A 21922-nucleotide genomic window follows, 5' to 3' on the forward strand; every position below is an offset into this window, starting at 1 on the left:
TCAGTTCAATGCGACACACAGAAAGATCCATGCTACACCAGCACATTTCCAGTGTTTATTCCTAAAACAGAATATAAGCAAAGATAATTCTCCTCCCAGCCAAAATACTCATAAAGTAAATGCTGACTCAGATGGTAAATACCCTTTCTATGGCATCCCATTTCTCTCTATCATTTAGAGTGACAGCCCTGCTCTCACTGAATTAAAAAAGGACAATTCTGCTTTGTAATGAATGAAATCAACGTTCGCTCTAGCAGGACTCATTTTTCTGCACTGCTAAGCACTATCAGTATCTGTACTTCAAAACCTTTTGTTTTTAATAGTGTTTCTGTAGGAACAGGCCTGAATTTCAAAAAGTTATTTTGCTTTTCTGGGTACTCTCTTAAAACATGGACATGAACGTAGCACCGAGCAAGCTAGCTAAGAAAAACATAGTCTACTAAAGTTAATCTGATCAAGCTGGAAGAAGTGAGTATCAATTTCATATTCAAAGCATGATATCCAACTCTGTGAAAAGACTGATGAGGTCCTCAGGGTATGAAAAATGATAGGATGCAATTGAATTATCTCAGCAATACAGTTTCTTACATAAGAACTAGAAAAAGGACACAGTAAGGGCTAACACATTAAATAAGAAGAGAACTAGGAGCAATTCCTTAATGCAATCCAATCCTTACATTTGTAATAATTTTAGCTACAACTGTCATTGGGGCTGTGCAAAATGAGACATCTTCTAGAAGTGCTTCTCTCTGCTGATTAACCAACTTGCTTACACAAGCCAGTGAGACGTTAGGTGTCAAAAGCATAAATCTCTAAATTAGCCACCGTGACTTGCAGAAACCCTTAATTTGACCTAGATTGCAGACTCAGTCATTCTAACAACATTTTTCATACTGTCAATCACAAATCAGTCCCATCTCTTTAAGCTATTCTACTAGTAATACTTTCCTGTATCACTAAACATTAGAAATTCCACCACTATCTCAATTTTAGTCCCTCTTCTAACACTGAGCTGAAACAGAGTTGAAAAGTCTGGTCTGAATTTCAGTCTGGAAGATGGGAATGACACGCACTTATGCCCCAAACCATACAGCTTGATGACCCTCATCATGTCACAGTTTCACTGTCTGACACCACGCTGACAACTCAAGGCAGACAGGCTTTAACACCATGCATTGTATCACTGATTTCATAACGACAATGCTTTTAGACAGCTTTATATTTCCAAAGCACTGTGAGGAAGACTACCAAGGCATCTTTTCCAACGGCAATTGTAATCACCAAAGGAACAAGATTTCAGTTCTTCAGACATGAGCTTTATACAAATACAGAGATCGGGTAAAACTTCGGCCTTCCCTTGTTTGCTAGGGTGGGAGACATCTCACCTAACTCCAGGCATCCAGAAATTAGGAACGTAGTTAAAGTAGGTTCCCACCGTCATAAAAGAGAGAGAAACTTCCCACCATGAAGTCTACCACCACCACAGAATGGCTGGACACAGAATGTCCTCTGGAAGTGCCTCCTTTCCACTCCATGTTGGACTAGCTCAGGCCAGACACCTAACGTTGACAGATCTAAAGGCAGATGAAAGAAATCCAAACCTAAGTGCATAACTGCTCCCTGTTTTCTGTGCTTGTTTAAAATTCTTGTTGGGATTGTGAGTTTCATTATTTCGTATGCAAACCATGTCTGAATCTCCTGGATCTCACTGTCACTTAGCTGCCAGCTATCCTGATCCTTCTCATTAAAGCTTCTTGTGACTCCAGTGTGGGAGCCCTCTAAACGTGTGAAAATCTTATCCTTCATTAGGAAAAGAAAAATATAGCTTTCTACCCCCCCCCCCAAATTACTTGAGAATTGTGTATAATAATTTTAAACAAATATAATGGGTTTTGGAAGTTAGATTTTCTAAAAATTTGGGGAGGCTAGTAACACTTCAGTATCAAGTATCAATCCCTTACTTCAGCAATGCACTGTGCCATTTTCTTCATTTTTGTGCTACTTCCCCCCTTCAAGTACTTCTACATAATTCTGAACTTTTAATTGTGAATTATCCCAATTATTGGCTATTTAGTCTTTTTTCTAGCCTCTTTCTTTGATTTTCCTCTGCACACATGAATCCATTAACAGTCTTTCATATTTTGGATGCTCATACTAGTAGAGTGTATACTAATATGAACATCAACAAAGACTGAAAAATATTAGCTGTATTGAAGTCAACTGAAATACTCCTATGTATAGAGTCAAAGACCTTCATAGATATTTATCTTGATGTCTTTGGCAGGTGACACTGTAAACTTTTTGGAGGAAGGATCATAATTACTTTGTATGTCTACAGGATGCCAGCTTTTGTTTGCTGAAATGCTACTGCCAATAGCAATGCAAGTTTAATCAGAAGAGTGTTAGTAATTTCCAAACAAAATCACTTAGCGAGAACATTGTGTATGAAACAATGTGCTAATATATTTTATTCAAGCAAAGCTATTATATATAAGGGTTTAAGCACTGCTCTTGGGCAAGAATTAACAATATGTGGCATTGTATAATAAAAATGAAACATCTTTTATCTCTAAGCTTTAAAATTAGGCAATGGAAGAAGAAAGTCTCTTTCTGAACAAGTATTCCCACAATGTTACAAACTCTTATTTCCAGATGCTGATTACGCAAGTTCAGGATATAACCAAATATTAAATATACATGCATGTAGACTCATATAAAAACTTTACAGATTAAATAAAAAAGAAAGAAAGAAACAGAAAGCTGCCTCTTTTAGAGGAAGGTTTGTAAAACAATAGAAAACCTCTGCATATAAACACCTGGGAACTGCTGGCAAACACAGGTACTGTCCTGAGGAGAGCAAAGGACTGGGGAAAGGCAAACCCCACTGATTACTGATCCCAATGGGAAGGGAAGAGAAGAGCAAGAGGTTCTCTGGAGTGGAGAAACAGCTGAAAGGGGTGTTTCTGAATCAGGAGATTGCCTCCTGTTCTTTGGGCCTGCTATTCACAACAAAAATGGCCCATCTTCATGTTCTTTTTCTTAAGAAAGTGTAATTTTGGAAGGAATACCTACATTTATTGTCGTTCTTCCTCTTAACCAAAATAATAAAAAGTGCCCAAAATGCTAGCTAACCATTTGCAAAAAAAGGAGCAATACTGTGTCATTCTATGATTACTATCTATTATCTAAAAATCTAAGATTTTTTGATAAAATATTCTTTGGTCAAGATGGTGTCATGGAGGTTTTCTGTACACATAGTAATGTTATTATCTCGATTAATAAATACACCACTAATACAGTGCCATTCAGTATGGCACTTGACAAAGCAGCAGAATCCCTGCACCGCTAGTTCAAGAACATTTTCTGCTGTGCTTTATAATTTGCTTCTTTTAAGCCTCCATTTAACTTTCTTTCTAACTGCAGGTCAAATCCATCATGTAATTCACGTCATCAGACCAATTACTGACAGTCTGCTAGCATGGTTATACCTATATAGATGTAATCAACAATTATTTACAAACTGATTAAGCCAATTCCAATTGTGAGTTCCACTTAGCAGCAGAGAATGGTAAAGAAAAATTGCTGTACATCATCTCTTTGTCCTCCAGATAGGCAGCCTACGTGCCCAATGCTGTAGGACTGTAAGAGCAGTCCCCAAGGATCCTCCAGCAGACTGTCAGATTTTCCACTTCCATATTTGGTCTGTTAACAGTTATCAGAAACTGGGAAAAGGCAGAACATAAACTAATTATAATCAATCTGAAAGCTACTGAGACAAGAGTTTTTCATTCATTCTGTAAGTTCCCTTTTCAACCAGTGAGATTACATTTGTACAAAGGTGGAATTACAACAATCACTTTAAAGTGTATTCTTCTACTCACACAGTAAGATTTAATTATTTTACTTAAAGCACTGCTCAAAAACCTTTCAAACACACTTAGACCTACTGAAAGGCTTTAGTGCTTATATGCTAATCCTAAACTCTGGTATGTATCAATCCATTTATTAGTTGTATGATGAGGTATGGACATAACTAGAAAATGTAATAAAATAAATTTTGCTTTTTTAAACTTCAGATTGCTCTAATCTTTAAAAAAGTTCATTTTCTTCAATATCTTCTACAGTCATTTTAGAGACAGTTTTATACTAATGAGATTCTACCTCTCCTAACTAGGAATTCACTATATATTTTACATTCAGTCTACAAGAAAATAACGGTCCCAAGATTCAACTTTAAATCAAGACACTATCTTAAAACTGGCCTAGTTGTAATAATGACATTAAATTAAAAATGAGAAGCTGGCTACTCTACTATGCAGAAAACCTACAGAATATTGGAAATGTATTGTCTTTATTCTCAGGTCAGCTGTAAAAGAGACTAGATCTTTTAATTATCTGTCACAGAATGGGAAATAGAAGCCTTGAATCCATTCAGCTGTTCAGTATATGACCTGGAGAATTAAATCTGACCCCTTACAAAGTACATCTAAGCATCACGCACACCCTGAGACATAGCTATGATTTTGAAACAGTCCTGTAACTGTGGTATATATCATAATGCTACAGAATAGCCAAGTTTCCACTGAAAATGTAGGTGTGTCTGTATTTTTTGGAAGTGCTGCATTAGAGTCCCAGAAGCATTGCTTGTCTGTCCTGCTCTAGCTTCAAATGTAATTTTAATCATGCCAAAGTCAAATTTAGCACTCCCACACGCTATATTTAGAACCACAGAATAATTTAGGTTGGAAGGCACCTCTGGAGGTCATCCAGTCCAGCCTCCTGCTCAGCACAGATGCCACCAGATCAGGTTGCTCAGGGCCTTGTCCCATCCCGACCTGAAAAACCCCAAGGATGGAAGGCCACCACTTCCCTGGACAACCTGCTCCAGGGCTTTACCACCTTCTTGGGAGTTCTGTTTCCCCTTCTATCTAATCAGAACTTGCCGTGTCGCAAGCTGTCACAGTGTTGACTCTTGTCCTTTGAGACTCTTGCACCTTGTTGACTCTTGCACCTCTGAGAAGAGTCTGGGTCCATCTTCTCTACAGCCCCCAGGAGGGACAAGATGACAGTGATTTTCTCCCTCAGCCTCCTGAAGAAGCCTGGCTCCCGCAGCCCCTCCTCGTACGCCCAGCCTCTGACCATCCAGGCAGCCAGCCTGTCCATGGACCTGCTCCACTTCATCCCAGTGGCAGGACCCTGGCATGATGGCAAAACAGACCTGTCTAAAATCCCTCTCTCACACAAACATCATCACAAGCGAGTGAGGACACACGTTTTAAAGCAGGGTGATTAAAATTAGCCTTCCAAACTCATACTTAGCATCTATCGAAAAGTGAACTGGCGTTCAGTGCTGCTGAACACCTTTAACTTGCAGCATCTTTGCCCAACCAGGTTTTTTTACAAGGCCACCTTCCATCATAGTATCATAGTACATACCATAAGTAATCAAGCAAAACTTTTCTCTCCGGATCTGCCACAGGGAACTTGGGATGTCCTGGGGGGTCAACATTTCTGATCTGAACATGTAGCTTTAGACCATTCGATTCTAACAGAATAGAAGCTAATTTTAGGCACACTCATCTATAAATGGCTAAATGAATGACTTTTTTTTTTTTTCCCCCAGATATAAATGTCAGAATAAATTTCTTGTCCCATAGTGCTATCAATCACAACGAATATATCTATTTCCATTTACACTGCCTGCCTTCAGATTTGTAGTAGCCTGGCCCGAGGACTGACCCTGAGAATTCAGGGGGAATTCATTATAATCCTACAAACCAAATATTAGACATACAATGACCTTGGTGATCCCACCACCAAAAAGTCACAGTGAAGCAAAGAAGCCAAGCTGTCTTTTTAAATCTATGCATACACCAAACATACAAAGAAACCAACCTGATTTACAAAGTCACACATCTGAAGTGGCAATTTGCAAAGCTGGGATTTTGTTGTGACAGTAAATACCAACCCCACCTAACCACATAACCTATAGGTCACAGGCATTATTGCACAGGTATCCAGTTTCCAGCCTCTACACCCTGCACAGGTTCCTTGCAATTTAAAGAACAGGCAATGTGATTAACACTGCTAATATGGCTGCTTTTTGAATTTTAGCTGAGTCTTCGACATGGGAGTTCCGCGAGTTTTGACTCCAATATAAGAAGTACTGTGAAGTCTCACCATTTTATCACAGCCTTTAAATACTTGACGTTTTAAATTAAGTACCATCACTGGGACATAAGTGATTATGCAGCAATCTGTTCTTTATTTTTTTATTATTTTAATTTGGTTCTAGCTGTCATAGTTGCAAAAAAAGGTTAAAGGTTTTGAACATTTTTGAAAGTCTCCTCATCCCTTTCCTGTGTGAACAACATAAACAAAATCCAAACAGTAAAAAAGAGGCTCCAAACTGTATTGTGGTTTATAAATACAGATGCTACTGTTCATTATTTCTCCCTTAAGTGTCTTGTGTGTGTACATGGCCTAATTGATAGATCTCAGGGATATGCATAAGGTTTTTGCTTCTGCTTGTATACTATCTAGTAAAATAATGATACTACAGTAATTAAAAAAAAATTATAAGATTGAAAGTCCTAGAGATATACTACAATATCTTGCTTTGGAGCAAGAAAACCAATCACACAAGTTTTGTCGTGAAGTTGCCTTCCCAGCGTGTTGGGAGAAGCGGCCGAAGCAAGCAGGGTAGACCCACTCACCAGCGTAGCCCCAGTGACAGGGAAAAATATTAGAGGAAAAAAAGAAAAAAAATACTCCCACAGCAAGTGATATTCCTCTTGGAAACACCAGAAACAGGCCCTTCATTCCACTCACCAATTTTACTGCTGTGGTGGGGGAAATAGGATGGCGGCGACAATGCCCGCAGCTGATCATCTCCTACCAAACCAAGGCAGGGGCCAAAAGCATCTCCCCAATGTGACTAGTATCAAGGGACCCAAAACTGTCCCCCAGCCATCCACCACTTGGAGCAAATCCTGAGCTGCTGGATCCATCCGCATATCTTTTGCCATAATGCTTAATTTTCCAGCCCATAGTCAACTGACAGAGCAGATGTCACTGAAATGACTTAACGCATTAAGCAGCTATTTGTTTAATTCTAATGTGGAAAATGTGTCACACTCCAAATAGTTTAGTATGTTAATGTACCACTGCAGCAACCCACAGCAATCTTTTACAATTTTATTCTAGGCCTATTTGCTTATTGATTTTATTTTAAATCTTAATTAAAACCTGTTTTCTTGCTTCCTACCTACATTTTTTAAGTGTACTCTTAACTTCACCTTTAGTTTCCTCAAGCTGAATAAACAGAACTATTATCTCAAATAAACATTTAATGTCCTAGCATATTTTATCTACAGTTCGTTTGCATTAAATGACATAAAACAGATGTGAATTTCCAGAATAATGTATTCCATTAATAATTTGCAGCACAATAGCTCATAGATGAGGGGGCTCTGGGGGTACAACTTTAAGGAATAACATTTTAGTATCTATATCTGCACGAGAAAGCTGACTAAAGCTATATCTGGAATTGGCCTCTGAGTAATATTATCAATAAAAATCTCTGAAATCTAAAATATTCTTATTTGAATCAAACTTTTTCAAAAAAAGATTCTTCTTAGGTAAGGGGCAGCCTTTAATAGCTGCAGCATGAAGTTTTATTTCTTATATTAATACATAGTTCCTTATGCTTCAATGGGACTATACATGACAAAGAGCGTATGTGGTCTTGAATTTGAAAATTACTCATCTCAAAAACATTTAAGGAATCAATTTTAGAATAACTTCTAAAACGTTATGATGAGCACTACAAATGAGGAATTCCAAGCCGTAAACATGAATAACGTCCATTTCAAACTAAAGGCACAAAATAATGCCTACTAAATTTAACTCTTTTGTGGATTTGCATCAGATGTTACCGAGCCTTGTTAGCTTGCCAAACTATAAGCCTGTATTAGTAAAATTAATCCTCTTGCATGTAGCTGCACTCCTTTGATAAGTCAGCGTCCCTAGCATTAGCACTTCTGGTTTCTTGAGACTCTCTGGGCACACGTAAGACAAATTTAACTTGCCAGCGCCTTACCCTGATGCTCTGCCACGGCGCATTTTGACAGGCATTCCCTATGGGGGCCGTAGACTTCAGGGCTGGCTGCCGTTTCATCAGTGGCTTCACGTCGACAGCTCTGAAAATAACCCTCATGAATTTCTTAAACTATAAATTTGAACAAGTTTTGGAGCACACTTTTCAAAATATAGCTTCTGAAACATATGTTTCTGTGGTTTGAAGCCCAGTTAAAGCCCATTATTGTACAATATTGAGGATTTCCTGCAAAGAAATACCTGTCTGCATTTTGTTTTCACCAGGCCCATTCAACTCGATGGTGGTCAAACGCCCACTCCTCACCAACAAGACTGCAACGACCCACGTGCACCACAGGTGTAGGCACAACCCACTGTGAGCCACCTCTGGAACGAAGGCCAACCGTCGGAAAAAAGGCTTCAAACAACACAAAAGCTGAAATGAGTTTGTTCAGCAATGCAGTTTTTCATAACCAGCCTGTGCTGGTGCTGCGCTGGTCCCCAGTGGACATCCCCTGGTGTGACCTGTCTCCTCCACGTCTCATTTGAACGGTTCTCGTTATGCAGGTGCTCTTTCCCCCAGTATTAAATTAAACCAGTGGTAACACTCTTCTGGAGCGATGAAATGATCAAAACCTGATGACGAACACAAGAAGATAGGAACTTGATGCTGCCACACAGAGAGCATTGGGGAACAACCAGTGTGGTGCACTTTGGTCGGATTCTTCTTAAGATGAACTTGGGGTTTTTGATGTCTTTTGAACAGAAATGCTATGCGTGGCTTGGAGTAGGTCCACTTTATCCTGACAAATGTACCCAGAAAACAAGCCTGACTCAGTACAAGGCCTCAGGACTGAAATAATCTTCACACTAATAACTGAGCTTTCAGGTCACCAGGGGACACAAAAGTTGACATGCATTATCGATCTGATCTGGAATGGATCATAAATATTTTCCAAATTACCTATTGTATTCATGTATTGTGACTGATGAAAGCTGCAGAAATTGAAAAATTGGAACGTTGCCTCCATCCCCAGATTCTTTACCCGGCTGGGAAAGGGAGATGGGCGAGGAGAGAGAAAAGCAGGGGCTTTTCCACTTTTCTGCCTCTATCTATATGATTGGCCTTTGGGGAAATATTAACTTAAGCCTGCCTCTAGAGGAAAGAGCTGCATGTTATCTCTTTGCCACGTTAAAGAGCTTTAAGCAACTGGCAAGTGACAGTGGCAGCTGCTGGCAGGGGTCTGCTGGGACAGGCGTCACTGTGGGCTGCACAGATTCCTTGGTGGGGCTGCACGCTTGCAGCTCGGGTGCCAGCGCGTGCAGCCTTTTCCTACCATGTAAAAATAAATTAAAAAAAAACACTTTCCAGGGATAGGTTCTTCTGGGATTTTTTTTTTTAAGTACTTTACATGTACAGTCTTATCTGATGGGTGACATCAGTTGCAATCTTGATTTCTTTTTGGAATGAAATCTCCTCATGGATATGATCCAGAGAGAAACAAAAAGTAAGGGGGGGAATATTTAAGCTGCCTGGGGCATGGAGCTAGCAGCAGGAACTGGCTTTGTTGCAGTTGGTTTTTACAAGCCCAACTCTTCCCTCCCTCCTTCCTTCCTTGAGCCGTTGGACATGCTGCGGACCAGATATTATTTTTCAAAACTCAGGAGAAGATGGCAAACAAATTAAGCTTTCGTATTCCTTCTTACTTCTGTAGACAAATGTCAGCCACTCATGCCAACGCCAAAAATAACCCCAAATGTATTAAGCCTGATAATGTGAAGTCAGAGCGACCTAATGGATGCAACATTCAATTCAGACTTCGGTATTTCAGATTCTTTTCCTCTTGACTAATCCTACCAAATACAAGTCACAAATCTCTTCTCAGTTGTCCAGTGTGTACAAGCAAATTCCCTTCTCTTGTGAGAGCTTTGCAGTCAATTGACCAAAAATACTATTAAAAAGCTAAATATATTTATAAAAATATGCAGCACCAACAGTTCCATAACGAAATTCTATCTAAAAGAAATCAGAGAACATAAATTTAAAGAGTGATACATCCTACCAAAAAAGGAAGGAGTTCCTGCAAATATGGCAGAATTTTCCTAAAGAGAGGTTGTCTTTCAGCTTGGGACTAAAAACAGTACGGCCATTTATATAGTACACAAAGTACAAAAAAAGTCTAAATAAATTGATAAAAAAAGACTTTAACACTGACAGCAAGATGCAACGGTCATCTCAGAAGCAGCAGAAGAGATTGCAGCCTAGAGACAAAAGAGAGTGAAACACATAGGGTGACTTGTTTACGGGTCAGTACAACAGCTCTCCTGAATGCGTAGCTCTTACTGTCCATCCAAAGTCCTCCCTCCCTACTGCTCAAGTGCTGTACAGAGCTGTCAAGTTGAAATGCCAAATAGCCTGTGACGAGTATAGGTGCTTTGGTAACTGTTAGTTCTTCATAGTACCACAATATCAATGCAGTGGAAATACTCTCCATATCATAATTTTTTTTCCATAGCATAATTACCATAATTTCGCTAGAAAATTCATAGCGGCTACCTGTTAAACTTCAGTCCTTTGCCTTCCAGCACAAGCGTTATCACGGGCCTCCCAGATCCACAGTACGGAGCCACAGGGCAGGCTGAGTAGGAAGCTTGCTTTAACACATCAAGGTTTGCTATGTACCCACTGTTAAGCTCTCTGTAAGCAAAACTGCATGCACAACTCCTTAAAATACATTCACAGGTTCACTTAGGGAGAAGACTTTTAATTAGAGAAAATGGAAAATTATTTTTTTATTTAAAAAATTATAAACCAGTACAGCATTTTCTAAGCAAGCAGAGTGATTAGTACAGAATCAGGAGAAGCAATAGGTTCATTACCCTTTATCGTCTTGAAGGAAGACAGCTCTGCTTTTGCCAAAAACTCAGTATTGGGATACGTGACAGAAAACAACCAGTTGTACAGAGTACTAGTAGAAGATTAGACAGTTTAGCAACTGAATTTGACCTATAACCTAGACAACGTCATAAAAATAGTTTAAGCAAATCACTAGAATTAAAGATGAATTTCAGAACTGAAATCGGTGAGCTTTTTGATGTCCACAGTGCAAACAGCTATACTGAAAGCATCCATCACTCTATTAAATACCTCATTACTGACCTTAGGAAACACATGTATGAGAACAAAATTACCAGGATTGAAGCTGGGACTGCCTCCAATGTATAGCATTTCTATATATTTCCAAAAATATTAAGTATCTTTGCATTTAGAAAGGCTCTAAGAAGCTGCCTTTTTCTAATTCATAACAGGATGGGTAAATCAAGCAAGTATCTAACCAACGTTATGGCAGTTTCTGACAGCTTTAGATTAACAGCCAGGCTTCTTCTGCCAACTTAAATTTGCAGCTTGTGCTGTTTGCTGCCTTCTAAAATAGGCATGACTATGGCACACTTCTAGATCTATGTAGACCTTGTGTGCTTCAGAGACAAGATGCAGAAAACCCAGCTGAGCGTTTCTTCAGAGCTGGCAGAATCACCCTAACGTCAGTCTCATATTCTTTGCAGGACACAGACTGTGTTGTTCCCACGGAAAATCAGCCTTGACCTTGGAAAAACCTTAGGCATATCACAAGTTAAAATTATAGATCTATGGAAAGAAATATGAAATGGGTGTCTATCGCTTCAGTAGTTCTCCTGAAAATGTAGCATATCACTTCAGTCCAGAAACATTATTTAACCTCAAAGTTTAGAAATAACGGGATTTAAGGGTCCTCAGCACAACCTAGGTTTCAGTCTTAGGTCAAATCCAATTAATAAAATAGACACAATCAAAGCTACAGCAATGTAACTGGATAGCTCAATTAAGATATTAAGCTCTATTAATATATGAATAGAAGTTTGTTGTTAGGCTGGCTTTCTGCAGACAATGAAATTTAGGCCACGCCACCAAAACCAAGCTAAAATTCAGCATTCAAGATGATGCATCACTTAGTATCATCTTGAAAAACATTCAAGACCAAGACAGACACAATTAGCCACTGTTACCATTACTTCCCAGGTCAGGACGAGGGGCACAGCTGGACACAGGCTACTGGGCCAAACAGACATTTAATCTGAGCTGTTACAGACAGTGATGATCTTAAATAATGACAATAAAAGTGGCATACAGCAAATTGAAGCACAAATGCTTACTACTAAAGGTCTTACAGTTCGTAAGGACAGAAGCCTTAAAGAAGATGCTAGTGAAGCTCTGGTTGTTCTCACAGCCAACAACCCATTAAGACAGTCTCTGAGATGCTTGTTATCTTAGTTTTGTACCATGAAAAGCTGTGGCTATTAGAATAAGGATGTTAAAATGTTCACGTCTAATTCTGTACTAAGGCACATAAATAAATGCCCTGGTTTCAGAGTAACAAAACACTCTGCAGTTCACAGCAATTTCACCCATGGGTGATGGATGCGTAGCACTTCTCAAAGTCCCAGCAATGATGAAGCAGCCAGATGTTCACACCAAACTCTCCATCCAGTTGAGGAGGGGCTCCGCAGCTGCACATACATAACCCATGGGACAGGTCTGCATATTTAGGCAACTGTTCAACAGATTTGTGGTACATAAACCCTGTTTCTCCACGGGGCCTGGTGCAGGAGAGCTCACAAATGTTCACACATGAGGCTGACACTAGTTTTTCTCCAATTTTCCAAGGCAGGAATGAGCCATCAACACACAGCCAGGAAGACTGGTTGGTAAATGGCCATGCAAAACATTTGAGATTAATCCACCGGTAGATCTCTGTAGCAGCTCAATGGGAGCTCTGCAGTCACGCTTAAGGATGGCTTCAGATACCCACAGAAAATTTTGGACCAGATGCCCAGAGGTCCAGCTCACAGCAGGGCAACCTTCAAAGTTAGGTCAGGTTGCTCAGGCATTTGCCAATCAAATTTTGAAAATCTCTGAGGCTGGAGACTTCACAGCGTCTCTGGGCACCCTACTCCAGGGTTCAGGCACTCTCATTGTGATTTTTCTTTTCCTTACAACCAGCGGCAATTTCCCTTGCTACACCCCCTGACTGTTGCCTCTTGCCCTTTTTCCATGCACCTGTGAGAGGCGCTTGGCTCCATCTTCCCTCTACGCACCCATTAGGGCACTGAAGACCGCAATTCAATTCCCCTTGGCCTTCTCTTCCCCAGGTGGAACAAAAGCAGACCTCTCCACCTCTCCTTGCACACCACACACTCACGGGATGCACACAGCAGCTCCCCTCCTCACACTCGCTGCAGGAACCCCGGTAGGACGTGGGGCTGGGCTCTGTTGACCAAGCAGGTGGGAACGCTCTACCTACGTATACACTATTAGTCAAGGAGAGGTTCAAGATTGCACGCAAACCAACGCTGCTCTCTGATCACCAGTATTTACCTACCGCCTGTGCTAAGGCATACTTCTGTCGCTGCTCCAAAGCCAGCAGCAGGGCGCAGGTTTTATTTAGTCTGAGCAGGGCAGGGGCAGCCGAGCACACCGAGGATCAGACCGCAAGCAGAAACCCTGCAATTGGCACTCTTTGAGCCTGACTTACAGCCAGGTTCACAGATAGCAGAACGGAGAGCATATGTGCGAGTCACAGGGGTGAGGTGTTGGAGTCACTGCCAGACACTCACTGCAACTCACGGTGCAGACATACGCAGTCCCAGCTGTTCCTGATTGCCTTGTATCACCACTATGGGATCTGGCTGCAACCTCTTTTCCATTCCCATCTTCCTGTCATCAAGGGTAAGAGCGGCAACACGGCCCGTTTCTATGGTTTCCTTTGGTCCCTGTGCCCTAGACAATTATATATGCAACCTTAAAGATCAGATCCTCTGGATCTGTGTTGCATCTACAATTGTAACCGAGTGATTGTTTTAATGCTGCTGGTATTGCAAAGCCAAAAGAAACACCGGAGCAAGGCAAACCCTACAAGACTCTGTAAATCCAAACTTGTCGGCTGAACTCTATCAAAAATCCTCACCAGTCTGTTACGAGGTAAAGAGCAGAAATACCTGTTTGACTGGCAGATCCCAGCTAAGTCTGCAATACTGAGAACATCAACAGGAAAAGAGAGGTAGAGAATTTGTAAACAGAGCAAAGCAAATGAAACTAACTGAGATGAAAATAAAGATGAAACTGTAAAAATATTTTTCATGACTTCTAGAGCATTCGCATCCTTTTAAACAGCAATGTTTGCAGCAATCTGAGACTTATAAATGTACCTCAATAAACTCTCTTCACAGCGGTAAAAATAAGTCAAGCAAAACTGAAGTGGTCTGTGATCAAGAACTCTCCAAACTAATCACTGCATATAAGGCTGCCTATTCATTTAGTCCCACTTAGCATTGCTCAGCAGAGAAGATCCCAGCATATATTTACACATCAAGTAGTAAACTGCCTTATGTATTACTTCTGAAATGCCCTGCAGTCCATGAATCCTCAACTCACGTACCTGTGAGGGGAAGGAGGTATATGACCTATTTTCTAAAGTGACAAAAGCTCTTGCATGACAGGTTCTGTGGCTTCTTTGTATGATATGTATCAAACTTTTAACTCCTTCTACTTCACCAAGGATTTCAACATACGAACAATGTCACAGGGATTCGATTTTACTTTGTCATCCTCTGAAACAGACTTGCAGGAACACAACTACTGTATGCTCAGTGCTCCACATTTATACTACGTCCAGTTATTTCACTCCATAAACCAGTACGGGTGAGGAATTTAATTTTTTTTCCCCCTGAAGCTCAAATGAGCTTGGCAAGAAGGAAGAGGAAGAACGTGGGACAATCACATTGCATCCTCTTCTGAAGTATCAGAGTGTGCCCCACACTAAAAATGAAATGACAGAAGAGGTACTTGAAAACTTCCAAGGAACTGGATGCTGTATTTGTAAGCAGCTACTACAGAGTAACAACCGAGATACCACACTTGTTCCTCATATCCACACTGAGGAGCAATTGTGGTCTGCTACTGTTGTACAATGACAGTATTACTCAGATCTAAAAATAACAGTTTCTAAATAGCAAAAAAAATCCATATTACAAGAACATTGAAGTCTTTTTAAAATATCACTAGTGATATCTTACAATTCAGGAATGTTTATTTTTCACGGCCAAGTGCATTTAGACTTTGCTTTCCTTCAACTACAGGTCAAACAGCTTGTCGTGTAGGATCAGGAGAATCTCCAAAATAGAGTTATTGATCAGTTTGACTAATGCCAGTAGAAGAATGATTTGCTTTTACAAAGAAAGGGTGAAAAAGGGCTCCTAAGGCAGACAGAAATATTCACTGAATGGAGTTTATATTCCTCTCACATTCCTCTTCTGAAATGGAAAAATAAATAACCGTGCTTTGTGCAAAACAATACTCCATCTAGATTTCAGTGCACGAACATCAACTAATAAGCTGTGAAAAAAACATTCCAACATTTCAGATGGTAACAGTTAAGGACCTTGACACACTGCTAATGGATCTTGACACAGGGAATAATCTAAATTCAGAAATATTTGCCTTAAGGTTATATTTAAGGATGCAGACAGCGAGCCAGCAAATTGTCCAATAATCCCAAAGGCCCATCCGCTGCCCTGCATCTGACGCCGGGCTTGTGCAGAGACACAGCTCTGCCAGCTGTGCCCCCCCTCATCCGGGCACTTACTGAGCTCTGCTTCAAAAAGCCCCAAGCAGCACAGCCCACTTCCACACAAAAATGTTTTAATTCATTATTGTGAGTGCTGGGTGCTTGGTTTGAGAACCCAAGGTCCGAAGGTGAGTTAATGGCCCCAGTAATCCCCTAGCAGGACCAGAAAATGCAGCGGTGAGCTTGAAGTTAACAATAGTCAGGAGAGATGCGTTTCCACTGCTAAAAGCCTGAATTTCTGTAGTGTAGAGGGGGAATGATTTGCCAAATTAGGCAGAACTAAAATCAGGGTTTCCTCACTTCTCCTTGAATGTTAGCCAGTCCACTGCATAGAAGAAGGTAAGAGAGGGAAAATGTTCCCTCAGCAGCCATGCTTTAATTAATTTTTCAATTTTCTTCACATTTCTTAGCCCTCTATGTTTTTATGACAAAGTTGACTATTGGGCGTTAAGTACATAAGCTATTAATGTCCTGAGAAGCAAAACTGAAAGTATACTGTCTTTAACGTCACACTGAAATGTCAGTAAGATGCGTACAGATACCAGCCGTGGAGAATGCTCATTACTGTACAGATGCTGCACTGCAAACAGGCAAATTGGCAAGAAATAGATCTTGCTCACAAAGCCAAACATCTGGGATTTTTAAAGCATAACTAGCCACCTTTCCAGAGACCTGCTGCAGCGCTGGGGCAGCACGTGAAGGCCCATGGCAGCCAGGAGTTACCAGCTGATGTACCATCACCTGATAACCTCTTCTGACCCACTTCATCCTCCCGTAGCTGTGCTGTACGTTCTTACAATCCAAGAACATGATGCCATTTAACAGATGCCATACACTGAGCCGAAATCCTTTTCTAAAGAGCTGTAAAGAAGAATCTTCAACCAAAATCCTTAAAGAATCCTAAGATATGGCTTCCTATTTTTTATAATCTAAGAAATCATATATACTCTATGCAACTCAACTTCAGAGGAAGAAAATACCATCAGGAAATAAGTGTCATTGCTTATTTTTTCAGAGAAACATGGCTGCAATGGCAATGAAATGACGTAGTTCTACTTCTGTTTAATTACAAAACTTGGAGGATTGCACGTTATAATCTGCACACATTCATTAGTTGGAGAACTCCAAAGCAAGTTGACCTCTTGCTGCTCCAATCTAGTAATTCAATGCTCTCTTCTACTAGTGTTCAAAATGAAGGGCTGAAAGTAAAGCACTGTATCTACCTATAAAATATACCACAGTCTGAAACAGTCAGACTATTGTCTCTAGAGAGGATTCCTATCGGCCTATTTGCATGTGAACTTTGAAAAGGAATTAAGCATGTCCCAAGCAGAGCAGGACCCTGCATGACCAGCCTGCGTAACCTCTTTTGTAACCAGAATCACCATGTTCCTGCTCCATTTGGCTAGTGACACTCCATTAGCTGTTCTCTGATCCACGCAATCTAATTTTCCCTCCAATATAATAGTTTAAAGATTAAATAGCTGGGTGAATTTGTGTCATGACATTTAATTTAATCTAATCTAAGATAATTCACCTAGTATGTAATTAGCTCTGTGATTCCTTTTTTTGCACTTAAATAATAGACACCATGTTACCCTATTTCTGGGAATTGATGGGAACCTAATTTTCGCAATCTCAAATTTTTAACCTACTCTGTTCTTCTTGCTATGATTTCAAGATGGCAAAGAACTGAGATATTAGACTGATAACGATATTATAAACTCTTAAAAGTACATTTAGAGTCCTAAAAGCACAGCCATGCCATGTTAATCTCCTAGGTATAAAAAGCAGTGAATGGGCTCTTCCTTAGCAATAATTTCAGCCAAGACCAATGGTAAATAATATGGAAGGCAGCTGAGAAAAATCACATGTGGAAATATCTAATTACAACGTGTGTAATAATGCATGAGCTGTGTTTTACTATGCCACACGATCATATGCTTTCTAGATTTAAAATTATAGCATGAGTCTGCAGTCCATTAATGGAGAATGATGGCTCCAAGTATGTATTATTGAGCCACTTGAAATCATATTACCTGTACCTGTACTTATTATGAACTAAATCAAGTTTACCAAATATAAACATTTCTATATCTAATGCCAAATCTTATGGTTAAAATGGCAAGGCAGGGTCACAGGGTTACTTGAAACCCTCTTGATACAGATAGCTAATGATGTGTTGCATCGGCACAAGGGGGGACGCAGACTGAGCAAAGGTTTCTGGAGTAACAAGCACAGATCCACAGTTTACTCCATCTCAAGAGTAACAGGAGGAGCGGGGATTTCTCCTGAATTACCAAACAGTGCAGCAATTCCTTGAAACTTATGTGGGGCTGATTTTAATACCACATTGCACCCTTATTTTCTTTGCAGAACCAGAAACATCCTTCTGTTACAGTAAACACCAAACTTTGAATTATAGCCTTTGCATAGTAATTTTGGTGGAAATCTTTCGGAAACTGATTTTAGTCAAATTGTGGCATTAAATTTGCTGTACAATACTTGCCCCATTATGTTAATGGAAAATTTCCATTGATTTTGCAGAGTAGATGTGGGCTTCTCACATTTACCAAGAAAATTGATTGTAAGTTGTTTACATAGTCCGCGTAGACATGCACAATCAAAATCTGGAAACATCAAAGCTAAACCTATACTTAAAACCAATACTCCTAAAACTGCCAGTTAAACTTTCAAATGAGAGCTAAGAACTGTCAGGGGTTTTTTCCACTCTCTTTTTTCCCAGGATGTTATTTTTATCTTGGCACCGTTCATTTTTGCTATTTCATTTACACCATGTTTGGTGCAATTACCGAGATAGAATCATGTTAAGACTCCTCTGCACTTAACTGTTACACATTAACTTTTCTACTGGGTTTATAACTTTACAATCTATTTAATTGGTGTTTTAAGCATTATAGAGATACAACTTTGGACTTTAATATTCCCTCTACCAGCCCCAGTTCTACCACTACAGAATTTATATGTTTCACAGTATTTCATGTTCTTCAGTTCAAAATTACAGAGGAGTAACTGAGGATAGGATTCTGTGCCGGAGTTTAATCATCTCCAGAGCAGATGTCACTATCTGCATTAACCATCTCAATTCCCTTTAGAGACAGAGAACAGACTCGGGATTTCTAGCGCACGATTCAATTCACCCTGAACCTCTGCTCTCACCTGCACTCCTGGACACCTGCCTTGGCCTGGACACTTCCCCAGAGAGGACCAGCACGCTGGCAGTGCATGTTTCATCCACAGACCACGCGGGAACACGGATGATCAGCACACATGGAAATGTCTACACCTTCAACAGACAGGAGGAAATGCCAAACTGGGTTTTTAGCCGAAGTCTCTGGCAGGTGCCTGACCTCAGGTCACACAGTGTTCTAACAGGGAGTTCATTTTCCTCTTTGTTTGCACTAGGCTCTCATTTGGCTCGCTGTGAGGATGTGGTATGATTAAGCATGTTGACATACAGAGTCACCACGTAATTGTAGCTATTCAACGTCTCCCTGTTGTTGTGGCAGAGGGTATATTTAGCAACTACAGTTACCCTCAGAAATGAAATACACAATCAACTCTCAAAGCCTCCCCCTTCGCCCTATGCACAACCCCGTATTTGCCTTAAAGCCTGTAATATTTTGTGATGAGCTGCGCTCTGAAGTAACCACCCCCCGCTGCCGCACGACGCAGATGAACGCTGAATCGCTGGAAAACACAATTCCAAGTCAGTTCTCAAATTCAGCATGTACTGCAGGATAAATTACTTTTGTATGGCCCTGGGCAACCGGACCCCTCCGGCTGGCAATCCTAGCCAGGGCTCCATGAAACCTCCGTGATTCCCACCTTCTCTATCCCCAAGGTACCTCGGCCAGCAGAACAGGCCGAGCTTTTAACCTAAATATCGCCGTCTGAGGAGCCGCGTGCTCCCACCCCCTGGGATGCCGGGCGGGGAGGGGGGGCAGCAGCCTGCCAGCCGCCCTCACCCACACCTCGGCTGCGGAGCCGGGGCGAGACAAACCCCCACCACCGCCCCCGCCCCGATCCGATCCGATCCGATCCGATCCGATCCGATCCGTGCCGCGGGGTACCGGCGGCGGGGGTACACAGACCCGGGGCGTCTCCCGCGGCGGCCGGCCAAGCCCGTCCCGCGGGGCTCCCCGCCGGGGCTGCGGCCGACGCCCGGGGCGGGGGCGGCACCGCCGGAGCCCCCGCGCAGGGTCCCGCCGCCCCGGCAGCAGCCGCAGCTCCTCCCGCCCGCCAGCGCCCGCGGCTGCGGCAGCTCCCCTCCGCGATACACACACGCGTTATTTTCTGCGGGGGTTTTTTTGTTGGTTTTTTTTTTTTTTTTACGTTAGTAATTTTCAGCCGGCTCCCCCTGCCCGCACCCCGGCGAGCGGCCGCACCGCGACGCGACGGACCCCCGCGGGGCAGCCACAATCCCCCCCCGCCCCCCCGTTTCAAAATACAAAGGAGGGGGCTCGGCTGCCCCCCGCGCTCGCCTACCTGTGCCGGTGCTCATGGCGCGCAGGAGGGGCTGGGGCTGGGGCTGGGGCCGCGCCCGCCGCCGCCGCTCCCCGCCGCCGCCGCTCCCCGCCGCCCGTCACCGCGCCCCCGCGGGCGGCACCATCCCCGCCCGCCGCCGCCGCCGCCGCCGCGCAGCCCGCAGCGGGGCAGGCGGCGCCGCGCTCCGCCCCCCCCCCCCCCGTCCCCAGTCCCCGTCCCCGGCAGGTGCCGCGCTCCCACAGCCCCGGCGCGGTGCGGCGGGCACCTTGGGAAGTGTAGGCAGCTCCCCGCCGCCCCGCGCCGCCGCCCGCGGACTACATCCCCCTCCGTGCCTTGCTGCGGCCGGGGGGAAGGCTCCGGCCCCGCCGCTTCTGCGGGCAGAGCTGCTGCAACCCCCCCCCCCCCCCCCCCCGCCGACCGCCCTCCACTAGCAGAAACTTCCCCGCCGTTTCTGCCAGAGCCCTTGTTCTCACCCTTGGCTCTCCATCCAGCCCCCCTGTGCTCCGTGGGTGAGGTCTGCATTTTCCTGCCCTACTGGTGCTCGGTTTCTGTGATGCCCGAGCAAAGCAAATGGGTGCACAGGTGCTTTAGCGTGTCCCCAAAACGCCCAGGGAATGACGATGAGGATGTTTGCATTGTTCCTCGGCTCTGCCTAGACTCCCGGCAGCGCTGCGCCGCACAGATGTTTGGCAGCAAGTCCAGTTGTTCAGGAGGGGAAGGCAGTGCTTTCGGGAGCAGGTGAACTCTCACTGATGCTTCATATTTGAAAGTACAAGGACACGCAGTGTTTTGTTAAAGCCAGCTTATGCAGTATTTCATCAATCTGAAAACCTACTATCGTTCTGGAAGAAATAATGTTTTAAGAAAACCCAAAACATCTGTTTTAACAAACCCAGAAGGAGCCAGCTGTAGTTACATAAGCGTGCTGTATTGCACAGCTCCTCTGATGCTGACTTCAGGCTGGGTTCTGGGCAGCTTGGAGTTACAGTAACAGCAGGAGGAAATAGGGGTGTGAAGACAAGACTTGCATTTATATCAGCATGCTTATTGTGGTCTTTTCCACCAGCGGTTATCTAAAAGTTAAAGTTTAGTTAACAGTTGTAACCATTAAAACCTGCACAACTTTCCCATCCTACACCCGTAACTGAAGCGAGATGAGCTCTGTAGCAGTGCCTACGTGTCATGATTTGATAGGGAGTTGGGATCCTCGGCTCTGTGTTAAGTATAGCAGCACGGTTTGGCTCCCATGTCGTTCGACTGATACGAATTGAGAGCCCCTGGAGATAATCACTGCCATTGGGAAGAATGTGGACCCACAGTCAGAGCAGCCATACGGGATCAAACAATCCAATCCAGTTCCCCGTTTCTGACAGTCACCAGCAGTGGATATCTGCTGAGGGGATTTCCTGAGCCAGATGTGTGTTCTTTGTGTTGAAGAACCTTCCATGGATTTTCTTCCATTATCTTGTCCGGTTGTTGTTTGAACCCATGCACACTTCAAGCAACTACAGCATCCCGTGCAAGGAATTTCACGGCTGAACTACGTGTGATGCAAAGAAACACCTGCTTTTGTTTTGAACTTGCTATTTGCTGTCTTTATTTGATGCCCGCTTGTTCTTGTAGTAGAAGAGATAGCAAACGTATCATTCCCTATT

At 42.6% G+C, this 21922-nt stretch overlaps 1 protein-coding gene across 10 annotated transcripts in view; it reads right to left on the reverse strand.

Annotated features, from left to right (window-relative positions):
• ABLIM2 (actin binding LIM protein family member 2) overlaps positions 1–20828 on the reverse strand; it is a 145042-nt gene extending 124214 nt beyond the window's left edge. For 8 of the 10 annotated variants that reach the window (XM_052780569.1, XM_052780572.1, XM_052780571.1 and 5 more), the window contains exon 1: positions 20741–20804. In XM_052780569.1, coding sequence (XP_052636529.1) covers positions 20741–20789 — 49 coding nt within the window. In that variant the 5' untranslated portion in view covers positions 20790–20804. Of the gene's footprint in view, positions 1–20267; positions 20396–20740 lie in introns of those variants that run through there. The other 2 variants (XM_052780573.1, XM_052780564.1) reach the window with 2 other exon arrangements.
• Positions 20829–21922: the final 1094 nt, after the last annotated feature.

Source organism: Harpia harpyja, chromosome 2 (assembly GCF_026419915.1).
Source record: "Harpia harpyja isolate bHarHar1 chromosome 2, bHarHar1 primary haplotype, whole genome shotgun sequence".
Lineage (NCBI taxonomy): Eukaryota > Metazoa > Chordata > Aves > Accipitriformes > Accipitridae > Harpia > Harpia harpyja.